The 14,154-nt window shown below is 42.6% G+C and overlaps 1 protein-coding gene across 1 annotated transcript in view; it reads right to left on the bottom strand.

Moving 5' to 3' along the window:
* Window positions 1-13,184, bottom strand: part of PAH (phenylalanine hydroxylase) — a 73,807-nt gene extending 60,623 nt beyond the window's left edge. Inside the window, exons 1-2 of the mRNA XM_055336510.1 lie at window positions 13,026-13,184; window positions 6,923-7,030 (exon numbers count right to left, since the gene is read on the bottom strand). Coding sequence (XP_055192485.1) covers window positions 6,923-7,030; window positions 13,026-13,082 — 165 coding nt within the window. The 5' untranslated portion in view covers window positions 13,083-13,184. The remainder of the gene's footprint in view (window positions 1-6,922; window positions 7,031-13,025) is intronic.
* Window positions 13,185-14,154: the final 970 nt, after the last annotated feature.

Raw genomic sequence — 14,154 nt, 5'->3', positions numbered from 1 at the left:
ACCCCAGTTCATGAAAACATCTGCTTCAGTCTCTCCCCATGTAGCCAACACAGTACTTCTGTATCTCTGTTATAAATACCCAAGTGATTGTGTTACATTCTGGTATTGTTACTAGCTGAGGTCAACAAGTCCACAGGCCCACTGGCAGGTAACAGCTTCCCTTCATGGGACAGCGATTTTGGTGTTAATCATCCGAGGAAAAGATGGGCTCCCAGGGAGAGAATGAAGCCTGACCATGGAAATCTGCCCTCACTCTGCAGATCTCAGGTTTTGTTTGAGGAGTTGGGATTGCCATAGGCACTCTTGACGGCGAGGGGCTAATGAAGCTGTCACCATATGGAGTTGGGACAGGGGTCCAGGTCATCTAGGTTCACACAACTCTTAGTCCTTGGTTTATTACTCTGAACATGTACTAAGGTGTAGTTAAATGTCCCTGCTGCATGTCTGCTATGCTGCAAGCCATCGAAGGATGGTCCTGTCATCAAACATGGATGTGATTGGGCAGCCCGGGTGACTCAGGAGTTTAGTGCAGCCTTCAGCCCAGGGCCTGATCCTGATCATGAGACCCAGGATCAAGTCCCATGTTGGGCTCCCTGCATGGAGCCTGCTTCTCCCTCTGCCTGTGTTTCTGCCTCTCTTTCTCTCTATGTGTTTCTCATGAATAAATAAATAAAATCTTAAAAAAAATGGATATGATTGCAGTGAGGGACTCCTAGGGTACAGGGGATTCTCCATATGTAATGTTCTCCCTCCATCACCAATCTTAGGGGAGCTGGATAGATTTGTGGCCTTTGTCTCTATTAAGAACAAGTAAGTCTTATTTACACCATGATTTTTGCTCAGATTCTGCCCTGCCTTTCACTGGCTGTTTTCACAGTGGGGATACTTCTGTGTAATGCCTTCTGGTACCCTTCCACAGTAGAAATGTTACCTTTAAGTGATTCCAAATATGCCTCTTGTGATTTCTACACCTTTAACTTTTACCTCTGAAGCAACAGAATAAGTAGTATTTCTCTCCCAGAATAGCCCTTCAAATATGTCCTTGCTCCATCTTCCCTCTTCAAGACAAATAATCCTAATCCTTTAACACCTTTTCACATTGCTGAGAACTTAAGACTCCCTGAAGTTCAATGGCTCTTTAAAACTGATATGCAGAAACGAGAATAAACATTTATTGTGCTCTTACCATGTGTCAGGTACTCTAACAAACACTCCACAAGCATTAATTCATCTGATTTTCACAGAAGCCCTGTGAAAGATTCTTATTACCTTTATTTTTAAAAATATGGAAACTAAGCCACAAAGAGGTCATGTAACTGCTCCAAGCTCATCCAGCTCATAGGCAGTGCAACAAGGTGTTGAACTCGGTTTGGTTCTAGACAGTATGCTCTTAACCCAATGCTGTTCTACTCCTTGGGCCCCCAAAACCTAGGTTATAACTGATGGTCTGGAGCTCATAACTCTAAAACAGCATGAATCTAGTGGAACACTAATGCCTGCAAAATATCAGTAGGCCTTCCCTGAACAAGACTGCCTGGCCAAATACATTTGGGAAATACCGGGCACCATAACCTTGGATAAATACCCTCTCTGTAGGGCTTCCCAGGGCCTTTAATATGTTTATGTGTGCGATGGCTTTCCAAAATCTAGACAGAGAATTTTCCAGATTTATTCACCCTTGGATCTCTCTTCTAATAAAATACCTATTCACATATAGAATTCGAAGGAATATTATTTAGGAAACACTGCATAAAGTGTAGTTTAGATTCTTTCATTAGTTTTACCTTTTATTATCTTTGGCTTCATTTTATATGGTCCAGAGGTTTAGTGTCAACTACATGACGTAGGGGTGTTGTCTGTATTTCCATCTAATACTTGCTCTTCCACCTCAGTCACCCTGATATCACGAGAGATGTAAATACACAACAAACACGCTGGGGCCCTCACAGTCTCTCTGCTCTACTGAGCTACTCTTGTTTCCTCTAATGGCCCTGCCCTGCCTGACTCTTGGTCCTTGTTATTTCCTTTTGAACGTTGACAAACTATATTAAGTAATTCATTCTAGATTTTTTTTACCTTGTTTTGAAAAGAAAAATAAAAAATCAAGGCTTTGGGCTCTCTCTAGTCTTCTAGCATCCTTCTGATCTTTATACTTTTTCTAAGATTTCTGACAGGGCTCATAGATCACGTGTGGAAGGGATAGAAGAAGTGACCGAAAATATTAATTACATTAGAATTTAAAAGTTCAGTATGATAATGATACCATAAATTCAAGTAAAATAAAGAGTCTGGGAGGAAATATTTGTCATTCTACAGAATGGTATTCAGATTACATAAAATGTCAAGAAATCTGTAAGGAAAAGGTAAAATTGCCACAGAAAAAATTTAAAATCTGAATGTACAAGTCACAATTTACAAAGGAATAAAATCTAAGGTCCTGTAATATGAAAAGACACCTTATCATCTCACTTGTAATCTGAGAAACAAAAATTAAAATGATAGAATGGTACATCCTACTCCTTCTACTGTCTAAGATTAAAAAGCAATGATAAGCAAATAACCTTAAAAGTATAGAGAAATGAGTGTTCCCGCAGCAAACTAAAGGTAGCATAAATGTTACAGGGTAATTTAGTAGTTTAGAGGACAACTTAGAAGTTTCTTTTAAAACAATATATTGAGGGGCACCTGGTGGCTCAGTCTGTTAAGCATCAGTCTTTGGCTCAGGTCATGAACCCGAACCCAAGTTGGGCTCCCTCTGCCTGTCCCTCCCCTTCATCATCATCTCTCTCTCTCTCTCTCTCTCTCACTGTCTCTCTCCCTCTCTCTCAAAAAAATAAATAAATAAGACTAAAAATGTCCAAGCCTTAGGACCAGCAATTAAAATTCTAGCTTAAATTTTTCTTTTCCAAATGCTATCCTTGAAGGCCCTTGCTATTTATTTATTTATTTATTTATGAATAAATGTATTTTTTATTGGTGTTCAATTTGTCAACATACAGAATAACACCCAGTGCTCATCCCGTCAAGTGCCCCCTTCAGTGCCCGTCACCCATTCACCCCCACCCCCCGCCCTCCTCCCCTTCCACCACCCCTAGTTCGTTTCCCAGAGTTAGGAGTCTTCATGTTCTGTCTCCCTTTCTGATATTTCCTACCCATTTCTTCTCCCTTCCCTTCTATTCCCTTTCACTATTATTTATATTTCCCAAATGAATGAGACCATATAATGTTTGTCCTTCTCCAACTGACTTATTTCATTCAGCAAAGCCCTTGCTTTTTTCAATTTGTATTTGCATGTGAGTTGATTTAGCTAAGCATTTTATTTTCAAAATTTGTGCATATATTTTGTTTGCTCTATAATGTGTACACAGCAAAGTGCTGGATTTTTATTGTCTGTTTCTTTCTGTAGTTCTTTCTTTTTTATCTAAGAAGCTCTCTATCATTATTGTTTAGAATAGGCATAATTGATCTTCATATTTATAGTTTAATAAAGATTAACTCATTGAATGCCCCCCCAAAATTTGCACATTGCATACCAAAAACAACAACAAAGTACTGCAGAATTGTCTGTGACTTCAGAAAATCAGAAATATCACGTATGCCCAAAATAGGGGGACAGATAAATAATATATGGTACGTGTATGAACTACTCTTCAGAAATTATTAAGTGGATCTGGATGTATCAACATGTATGTATCTCAAAATCACTGCATTCGGAAAAGAATACAGAGCAATTCTTCCTGAATATTTAATTGTGTAACTACTCAGAGGGTTTTGCCTACAGTAAGTCATTCAGTCCTATCAACTACCCTTTGAAACAAATGCTAGTATTATTATGAGGAAACGAAGCACAGAGAAATTACGCAATTTTCCCAAAGCCACAGCTGTCTCTGCAGAGTCCATGTTCTGGGCTCTACTGAGCCGACCCCAAGAGGCTGCAGGACAAGTGTGAACAGCACAGCACTTGTCAATGTAGATATCATTTTTTTTAAGGACTGAAATATAGAAAAAAGTATACTAAACTCAGAATAATGCTGTGTTGGCCAGGAAGTCTGCAGCATGACAGGATTGATCAGAAAGGATTGCCACACATCTTTAATGCTGTAGTTCTTTATAAAGATGTGTAATGTTTGATACCATAATCATACAAGAAAAAAAAATGAAAGTGCACCTGTCAAAATGTTAATAGTGGCTGATAGGGATGAGAGGGACGTAGGTAGTTATTTTTCTTGCGCTTTGATACCTGTTTCAATCTGAAAGAAAGAAGGAATACCTAGTGACCGGTCCCTTTCTCTCAAAGACTAGGAGGATGGAGCCATGATATTTGCATTAAAAAAAAAAAACCTCCAGAAGTATTCAGATATGCAGGGACACTTGTATTTGGGCAGAAGCATGGGGCACCAGAGAGAGCTCCTGGTTTGCCCATCCAGGATCCCGTCACCGCGATAGGTTAGCTGTGTGACCTCAAACAAATGCCTCAACCTTTCAGAACCCCACTTCCTTCACACATAAAACATAGTCATATCTTCTCCACCAGGTTGAATGGGGACAGAATCAAGCATCTGCTATGCCTGGTACATCACATACAGTGGTTCCACAGACACTAGAATTCAATTTTCTTTCTTTTTTTTAAGATTTTATTCATTTATTCATAGAGACAGAGAGAGAAAGAGAAAGAGAAAGAGAGAGAGAGAGAGATAGGCAGAGGCAGAGACACAGGCCTTAGAAGGAGAAGCAGGCACCATGCAGAGAGCCTGACGTGGGACTAGATTCAGGGTCTCCAGGATCACACCCTGGGCTGCAGGCGGCGCTAAACCGCTGCACCACTGGGGCTGCCCTAGAATTCAATTTCCTATCTTCCTTCAATGAGGATAGGAAGGAGGATAACTTAACTCTGCATGTTGCCAGTCTGTTTGGAAGGGCAGAAGGGAAGCTGATGTCTAGAGCAAGTTCTGAAATATATTTGAAAAAAAAAACACAATACACATTGACAAAAAGCCCCTCCACCAATCCCAGTATGGTGACTTCTACTTCCTCCTCTGTAGATGTATATAATAATACCACTTATTGACCATGGCAGTTGAGTTTTAGATAATGCTTTAAAAAGTTCATCCAGAGTACACACACTCACAGACACACAACACACACACCCTCCGGGTGCATTTTATCTAGTACTGGTAATTTAGTTGCTTGTGGTTTATTTATTAGGTTGAAAACATCCTGTTAATTTACTATTATTTAATTTATTAACTGATTAAGGCCTGACCTCTCGAGGGAAAATGCTGATTAACTGTATAATACAAAGGCTAGAATGTTGCACAGGAGCATTTTACAGATTCATTTTTCCTTATGAACAGTTTGTCATTCAGAAAGTGCTCTTTCTTCTCTTTGTTGCTTGCTCTCATTCAGGCAGACATCCCCCTCCCCCCCACCTCCTATGGATAGACATGTTCAATGTTTTTAAAAATAGGCTTTATTTTTTTAGATAGGTTTTAGATTTATAGAAAAACTGAGATGACATATAGAAAATTTTTGTATACTCTGCACCCAGCTTCCCTTACTATTAGCACCATATGTTATTGTGGAATGTGTGGTAGAACCAATGCACTAATACTGATGCATGTTCATGAACTAAAGACCATACTGTATTTTAATTTTTTCCTTTATATCTAATGTCCTTTTCCTGTACCAGGCTCCCACTCCAGACCCACACGGCATTTAGAGGTTATATCCTATTAGGCTCCTCCTCTTGACTGTGACAGTTCCTCAGACACTCTTTGGTTTTGATGATCTAAATAGTTTTGTTGAGTGTGGGTCAGGTATTTTGTACAATGCCCCTTAATTGAGACTTGTCTGATGTTTTTCTTCTAGCTAGATTGGGATTATGGTTTCAGAGGAGGAAGACCACAAAGGTAAAGTGCTGTTATCAAGTCCTATCAAGGGTTCTTCCTACCTACATGACTTATCACTGTTGATACTGACCTTCATCACCTGGCTGAGCTACTGTGTATTGGGTTCTCCATCCCCTTTCCATCCTGTCCTATTTAGAAGAAAGTCACACTGTGCCCCCCACACTTAAAGAGTGGAGAGTGATGCTGTTCTTCTTTGAGTATAGAGTATCCACTTAAATTATTTGGAATTCTTCTGCATGAGAGATGTGTCTCTTCTCCGTTGATTTATGTATTCAGTCACCATATATAATTTTTTAAAAGATTTACTTATTTGAGAGAGAGAGAGAGAGGTGGTGGGGAAGGGTTAGAGGGAGAGAGAAATCCAAGCAGACTCTACATTGAGCCCAACATGGGGCTCCATGTCACGACCCTGAGATCATCACCACAGCTGAAACCAAGAGTCAGACACTTAACTGACTGTGCTACCTAGGTACCCATGCGATATAATTTTATTAAAGAATTTAGGGTTAAAAATAATTGGTTCAAAAATATTCCCTCTTAAAATCCAGGACAAAAAAATTAAAAAATAAAATAAAGCCTAATTTGCTTTGCTTCTAATTAATTTCATTCTTAAGTGAACATTAAATATGCATAAAACTGGTCTGTAGAGGATATAAAGATGACTAAGCCAAGGTTCTCTGCCTGAAGCACTTTAAAAGTAAAGTGCTTTGGGAATACCAAAAAGATAGTAATTAATTCAGGAAAAGCTTGATAAAAGATGTCTGAAACCATGGCCAGCTTCCTATGTGTACAACTCGTGATTCTGAATGATTCACAGATTCTGATTCTGTGAATAGAGACACAGCAGTTTCGACAGAATGGAAGACTTCACTAAGGTCACACAGTTGGTTAATGTTAAGTGCCTGAGCTGAAAATCAAGCCTCTCAGTTCCAGATCCCATGTTCTTCTCCTGGCAATTAGAAAATAACCCAGAAGTCTGCTATGCATTGTCCAAGGCAGAAATGAATGTTTACCTCAAATAACCGCAAGACTTTGGCCAGGGCACCAATTTCTTCTTTGAGTGAGAAGATCAGTGATATGGCACCATTTTGGTTGGAGTTGTCTTCAATGTAGCGTGTTTCCTACAAGATGAAGTAGTCTTGATTACAATGTTTTCCTGTGAAATCTTCAAGGAAGAGTCTGGCATAAACTTTCTCTTCTAATTAAGGCCTGGAATACAACAAGCTACATATATTCTACACAGAAGGACCCAACTTCTGGGAGAAGATAAGTAAGTCAAGGGAAGTGATATTTTCAATGATGGTCCTAGGTCAGAATTCAATTTCAGAAACCTTTATTCAGTGATGTTACCGGTCATCCTATAGATTCAATAGCTTTTAATGAGCACCTACCAAGGGCCAGACACCATTATAGCTCTAAGATCCAAAAATGAATAAGACAATGCCTCATCCTTCAGGGCCTCGATATTTGGCGTAATAGACACACAACACGGAGATCCTCAGAGATGGTATAATACAGTTCAAAAATTGTTCAGGAAAACACTGAAAAATACAGTGTTCAAAGTACTAAAAATAGGTGTTTGAGACCAAAGATCTGGGTTGAAGTCTTCTGTCTTTCAATTACCAGCTGAAACACTTTGGGCAAATAGCTTGGCCTTTTAAGTTTCCTCATCTAGAAAATCATGCTAATAATAAGCTCTGTAAGCAGTATTCACATGATGAAAAAAAACAATAGAACAGTTTACATATAAAAATGATGGAAATATTATAAATACACAAGAATGATTGTTTGGCCTTTGGCAAGGATCTCAGGGAAGCATCATGCTCAGGAAAGCTGTATGAAAAAAAAAAAAGGAAAGCTGTATGTCCTGTAAGCTAGGATCTAAGATATCCAGTTATTGAAAGAGTCAAAAAATACATAAAAGTAACACAAATGACCTGCCAGAAGATGGATGTCTTACACTAAATAAAATATGACACTATTTTCATCATTCAGAATCATTCAGAATAAAATATTACACTAAATAAAATATGACAATAAAATAGCACTTTCCACCTTCATATGACAGCAAACTAAGGTGCAATTAGGGTTGGCATTGCAGGGTTTGCTGCAATCTTTAAAAACTATACAGTCAAGTTTTATAATAATATCTAAAGTTCCCTGTGTACCCACAAATAAATAGCATGTGCCTAAAACCAGGAAGAAAAACAAAACCAAACCATGCAGAACAATTACTCTCTTGTAAGAAAGTTAATGAAATTAGTGGAATGGGCCTTACATCAGCTCAGTGAGAAGCCTTGTTGAGAGCCTGCCCAATGACTCTCCCAGTCGCTCTCCCAGTGACTCAGCATCATCATAAGCCCTGCTGAAATATTGAGACCCTCAAAATGAAATTCTTTTCATTCAAAAAATTAATATTTTCCAAGAACTCCACCAAAACCAAAGGTGTGGGGCAAAAACCAAAATCATCAGCAGGGTGCTTCAGTGAATGGGAAAACTGAACTGTTACATACCCTTAAATGGACCATGATGTTATTTTTCTTGAATACAGATTTTTTGTCTTTTTTTTTTAATTCCAGTATAGTTAATCTACCATGTATGAAGAGTCTGTAATGTTCCAGGCATTATAACAAGCACTTGATTCGGATCATCTCATTGAATGTTGGTACGATTCAGGAGGTAGGTTTTATTATCTACCAAGTGTCCGCTCTTATTGACAACAAAAAGAAGTATCAGAGAAGGTAAGTAATTGCCCTTAGGTATGCAGTCAGCGACAGAGCCAGGGCAGGACCCCACACCATGGGACCCCAGCCTACATCCGTCTGTGACTCACAGCTTCTTGCAGGACACTGCCCTGCCTCCCCCTTTTTAAACCCTGCCAGAGATATGCACAGGAGTCTCTGACACCACTCTTCTTCCTCCAGAGCACACTGAGCCCCTAGTCCTTCCTGGTTTCACTGAAATGACAAAAGATTTCCGTTTCGGGTCCATTGGCAACATTCTCTTCTGTTGGCCTCCAAGAAAAGTAACACATTCCAGGTACACCTTAACAGCCACCACCTATGACTAGGGCAATTCAGCCTTGAATGCACCCCTCCCCAACCCTCCCATCACCACCACCTTCCTGCTCCTGTGCATGTCCAAGTCCTAACTGACCTTTTCCAGAAATGACCCTCGGGGTCAGGTCAGGCCCTTCTTTTGTTCCCACTGCTCCCACACTAATCCAGCTCTTAGTGATCTGTATCCATCCAGCCTAACAGAATTTCTCTTGTGTCCTCTTTCTGCTCAGAATTCTTTAAAGGCTCCCCATGGCCAGCAGGATAAAATACCTCTTTCTGATATTCAGGAGTATCTCAGTACCTCATCTCCCGAGTTCCGCCCACAGGACTCACCTCACCAGCAAATCAGCTTTCTCCTTGTCTTTTCAGCTTCTCCTTAAAGCAAATGCTCTGCACCACCCTCCTGCCTCCCTTTTCAAATATCTTAGCCCCCTTCAAAAGTCCTCTTGGGTCTTCCTCCTTACAGGAGACCTCAGTATTCCCAAGCTGACATGAATACTCCCTCCTGGTTCTAAGCATTCCGTTCAGCTTCTGATGCCCACATGACACTTGACTCGCAGAGCTGGCCCTATCTTTAGAATTCATCTAGTTCCACCCCCGTAGTTGGCAGATGGGGAAACAATGCCAGAGAAAGGAAGGGGTGACTCCTCTGAAGTCCCACAGGTGGAACGTAGCAGGTCAGTTACCCAGACTCCTAAATATCATTCTAGATAATTCCTTCTGCTACGGGCAATATATTCATATTAAGGCTCATGTTTCTTGCAGACCAGGTATTCAACACTACTCCTGACAGCCTACTCTTACCCACATCTGTCCCCTTCACTTTCTTCCCATAAGCTTCCTAGATCAGAGTTCTTCAATGAGTATTCCTTGTTTCTCCACTTCAAAATTACCTGGGGATGATGCCCTGTTCAAGTGCAGATGCCTGGGCCCCACCGCCCTAACCTATTAAATTGGAGTGTCTGGGGTAGGATCTTAGAATCTGCATTTTCAGAAGACCCCAGCTGATTCTTAACCATGGAAGACTTTGAAACCACTGGTAAATGCACAGATTATTTTTAATTATGACTTTTCCCAAATGTATCTTCAAATTCACATTTACCATATGATAAGATACTACTCTTTCTTGTTATTAATATTAATAATAGGACTTGCCATTGAATGAACACCCACTGTGTGCCAGGAGCCATACTTGGTGCTTTTTATAGCTAATGAACATCATCGCTGGCAGCAACTAGCACTGTTACAAGAGTTTACAGGTAATTAGCCCTCTAGTCCTTACAATAGCACCAGGAGGTGGGTGCTATTATTTTGCAAATAATGAAATAAGCTCTGCAAGTTTCAGTGGATTGTCCAAGGACACCCAGCTAATGAGGGACAGAGCTTGGACTTGAACATAGATCCAACAATTCCACATCCTTCTGCCTCCTAGTGACACACCCAACTGAGACAACAGCTCCCCTTTTCAAAACTTGAGGGACTTTAAATGAAAGAAAGCTCATGGATGTTTGTGATATGGTATGGCCTTGGGTGGATTCAGATCCTAGTGTCGCCATGTTGATCCAGCATGGGGCCTTGGGCAAATCTCTTCCAGAACATAGGCTCATCATCTATATCTTGTTTTCAAAAGGCATGAGAGCAGACTTAGAAATATATGTACACCCAGGATGGGTAAAAATAGAGAAAAGTATCTCAGAAACCAAATAGGGCAGAGAAAGTTAACTTTACTAGCACCCAGCAAGGAAAGAATTTTGATCACAAGGCAATACACTTAACAGGAAAAATACAATCTCCATGGTTGTGTCTAACAAATACACTCTGTAATCTTTGGAAAAGAGCATTTTTCAAAATCACACGCAAGATTTAGCTAGGTATTCCAGGGGCACTTTCAATCTTAGTGCTTTCTGGAGCTATGGTAGGAAGCTTGTAATCAGGTGTGTGATTAATGCGTACACACCCACGGTACAAGATGACAGGAAACAAGATGCAGACATCTTGCCGTGGACACATCATACTCTAGATTCCAGTGCGTCTCTGCGGGAGGAAGCTGTGTGCTCCAGGAGTGCCCCAGGTATGGAGGTGAGATATGCATTTGATCACTGGCTTCGCTGTTCAGAGCTATGATTCCCCTCACCTTGTACCCCACTGCCCTGTTCTATTTTTCTTCACAGCATTTTTCTCTACATGAAATGATGTGTCCGTCTGATTAGTTTTTGTCTTATTTTTCTCCTCCACTAGAATACACGTTTCACTGGTGCAGAAACTCTGCTGTGCCTGGCACATAGTAGATGCACAGTGAGCCTGCTGGGTGAACGAATGGACCAAACAGCTCTTGTAGGGTTGTTATGTGTAGAGCACTTGACATATCACATGCTTTCCAGGCTCGTGTCCGAATTATGTCTAGCATGTTCTGTTCATCTATGTCGGGAGCTTCGAGAAGGCATAAACTATGTCTTTTTTGCAGACTCTCAGAGCCGGAAGGAATCCTAACTGTCCCCCCTCAACCTAGTCCAAACTGCCCCCCCTCAACCACCACCACCTCAGTTTTACAGATATCAGACTGAGCCCCTTCCTCCTAGCTGGGTGACTTCCCCACTCCACAGCTTTAGTAGCCCAAAGACACGAGCTCACGGCTCCTGACTCCATACCCAGGATCCCACCCTGGTGTAGGTATACCAACCATGGTGCTTGACTCAGTGCTTATCTCTCTTGCCAATGCTCCAGACACATTTTGTTGAGCAAACAAACCAGTTCTGGCTAGACACCATGCTCCAGGAACTGTGCTAAGAGCTTTACAGATACTATTTCATTTAATTCTTATAGCAATGCTAGGACATGGGTTTTTTATTCCAATTTCAAAATGAAAAAACCTGAAGCTTTGCAAAGTTAACTATCCTGCTTTCAATGCCAGGCCTGCTCTAAACGTTCCTCCCTATCCCCCAGTCATCAAGAGTGACAATCTATGGTTCTCAGTCTTCTAACCTCCCATGGCTCCCTAACCAGATCACTTCCCCCCATCCCCCCATGGTTGTGGGGGCCCCCTGCCAATGGCACTGGAACTAAACAATGACAGAGCCAGCATTTGTTCTGGGGTTTGTCTGATGTCCTGTCCCTCCTCAACATGAAGGTCTCTCTACCAAGCACCGCACATCTTTTTCAAAGGAAGTCTTTCTCACAGGACTCAAAAAAAAAAAAAATAAAATCAGTCCAAAGTTCTGTGGTCTCTCTAGTTGTACTAAAACATCAACCATCCTTCCCCCCACTGCCTGCCTATCTGTTCTCTAGATCGCTCCCACTAATCCTGCAGATGACACACGTCTATAAACCGGTGTTATCTCCCAGAGCTGGGCTTTCAGTCTGAACCCTAGAGCCTAGGAGTGCAATACTCAGCCACAGAGTGTATTCTGCAATTGTTCACCTCAAGAGAAAAGGCAATGAATCTCGGAGAACAGAACACACCCCGAGCGTGATCCCCAGTCACATCTAGGATTCTCTCACATTCCCAGTTCAGGGCTAAGCCTTCTTCATCTTCCACTCTGTTTAATTTTCTCTTTCCCCAGGTCTGAGTAAGTCTGAGACTTCCTCGGGCCTCATTTTCTCCAGAAGTTGAAGAAGGATACAATTTCTTCCAATTTTGCCATTTTGAAAGCTGGCTGAGAGCACTTCGTGAATATTACAGGAAAGTGGATCTAGAAAAATCCCATCTCCCGTTCCAGATCATTAAGATGCAGCCACTGCAGGGCAGGACAGAGAAAGCAGGCAACAGAGAGGGACAGTGACCTGCCCAGAGACGCACAGCTCTGATCCAAGACTCTAGGAGATCACAGCACTGTTTCCCTTAAAGCCGCACAGGACAAGTGTCCTTCCCTCGGGAACAGGCATTGAGGGCCTGCGCTATCTGTTGCTTCCTGGATATTTTTATCACCTTCAAATAAATTCAGATTCCTCCGTGAGCTTCTAAGGGAGGAGGATACACCCACCATTGCATTGCTCGGGCCCTTTTCCACCGAGGCCCAAACTCCCTTCCCTCCTGGCGCAACCAGGCCGCCCAACGCACCTGCCCGTCGGAGAGCTTACTGCCGGAGCCCCGGTGTTCCAGGACCTCCGCGGACATGCCGGCCCCTGTGCACCTGGTCCCTACCGCTGGGGCCTTGGTGGCGGGCAGTTCTTCAGGCGACCCGTGCTGCTGAGGTTTTAAACCTGGTGCTGGAGGAGAGGACAGATTCCAAGGATGTCCACGGCAACGCCCCCCGGTGGGCGTTGTCCTGACGCAGGGGCGCAGGGCTGCGCACGGGCCGCCCCGGGGGGAGGGGAGGGTGCTGCGGGCGGGGGAGGGGAGCCCCAACCTGGCTGCCAGCTCTGCAAGGAGCTGAGGCTCCCCGCAGCCTCCGGGGTTAGGCGGGGTTGGCCAACCCAGGACTGCAGGCCTGGGAGTGGGTTCTCTGCAGTGCAAATGACCTTGCCTCCGCTCGTGACAGGTGACAGGCGTTGCAAGAAATCATCCTTTCTTCCCCGACCCCTGTCCCCAAAGGAGCAGAGCCAGGATCCTAATTTAGATTTCGATGACTGGTGCGGGCAGGGTCCCCGCTATTAACCATTAAGCCAACTATCTTTCCGAGCTTTGACTTCAGAGAGCTAATCAGGAGGGAAGGGAGCATTGTAAACGCTGAGAACAGCAGCTAAAGAGCAAAGGTAAGAGCACAACCTGGTTCAAGATGCAGTCGCCTGTCCTTGAGCTGTTCACACACCTGCTGGGCGCCCCGAAAAGACAGTGGCATTGCCACCCTGCCAGGATCTTGTGAGAATATTAGTAAGCGTAAGAATGACAGAACATAGAGACTCCTAACTCTGGGAAACGAACTAGGGGTGGTGGAAGGGGAGGAGGGCGGGGGGTGGGGGGTGAATGGGTGACGGGCACTGAGCGGGGCACTTGAGGGGATGAGCACTGGGTGTTATTCTGTATGTTGGCAAAGTGAACACCAATAAAAAATAAATGTATTATTAAAAAAAGAATGAGGAAACGCATTAAGCATTGAATACGGTTCTTGCCGAATAGCCTCACGCTCAATAAATAGAAGAGCCTATTTTAAAGTGTGGGACAATGGGTCACCAAGCACCTCTCCTGTGGGGCCAGGTGGCATTCCAGGCACCGAAGAAAAAGCAGCGAGTGAAACCGAGGGCCCTGC

The sequence above is a fragment of the Nyctereutes procyonoides genome, unplaced genomic scaffold (assembly GCF_905146905.1).
Source record: "Nyctereutes procyonoides isolate TBG_1078 unplaced genomic scaffold, NYPRO_anot_genome, whole genome shotgun sequence".
NCBI classification, from domain to species: domain Eukaryota; kingdom Metazoa; phylum Chordata; class Mammalia; order Carnivora; family Canidae; genus Nyctereutes; species Nyctereutes procyonoides.
Note: the sequence above shows the minus strand (reverse complement) of the source record. Positions and strands in the feature narration are given on the sequence as shown.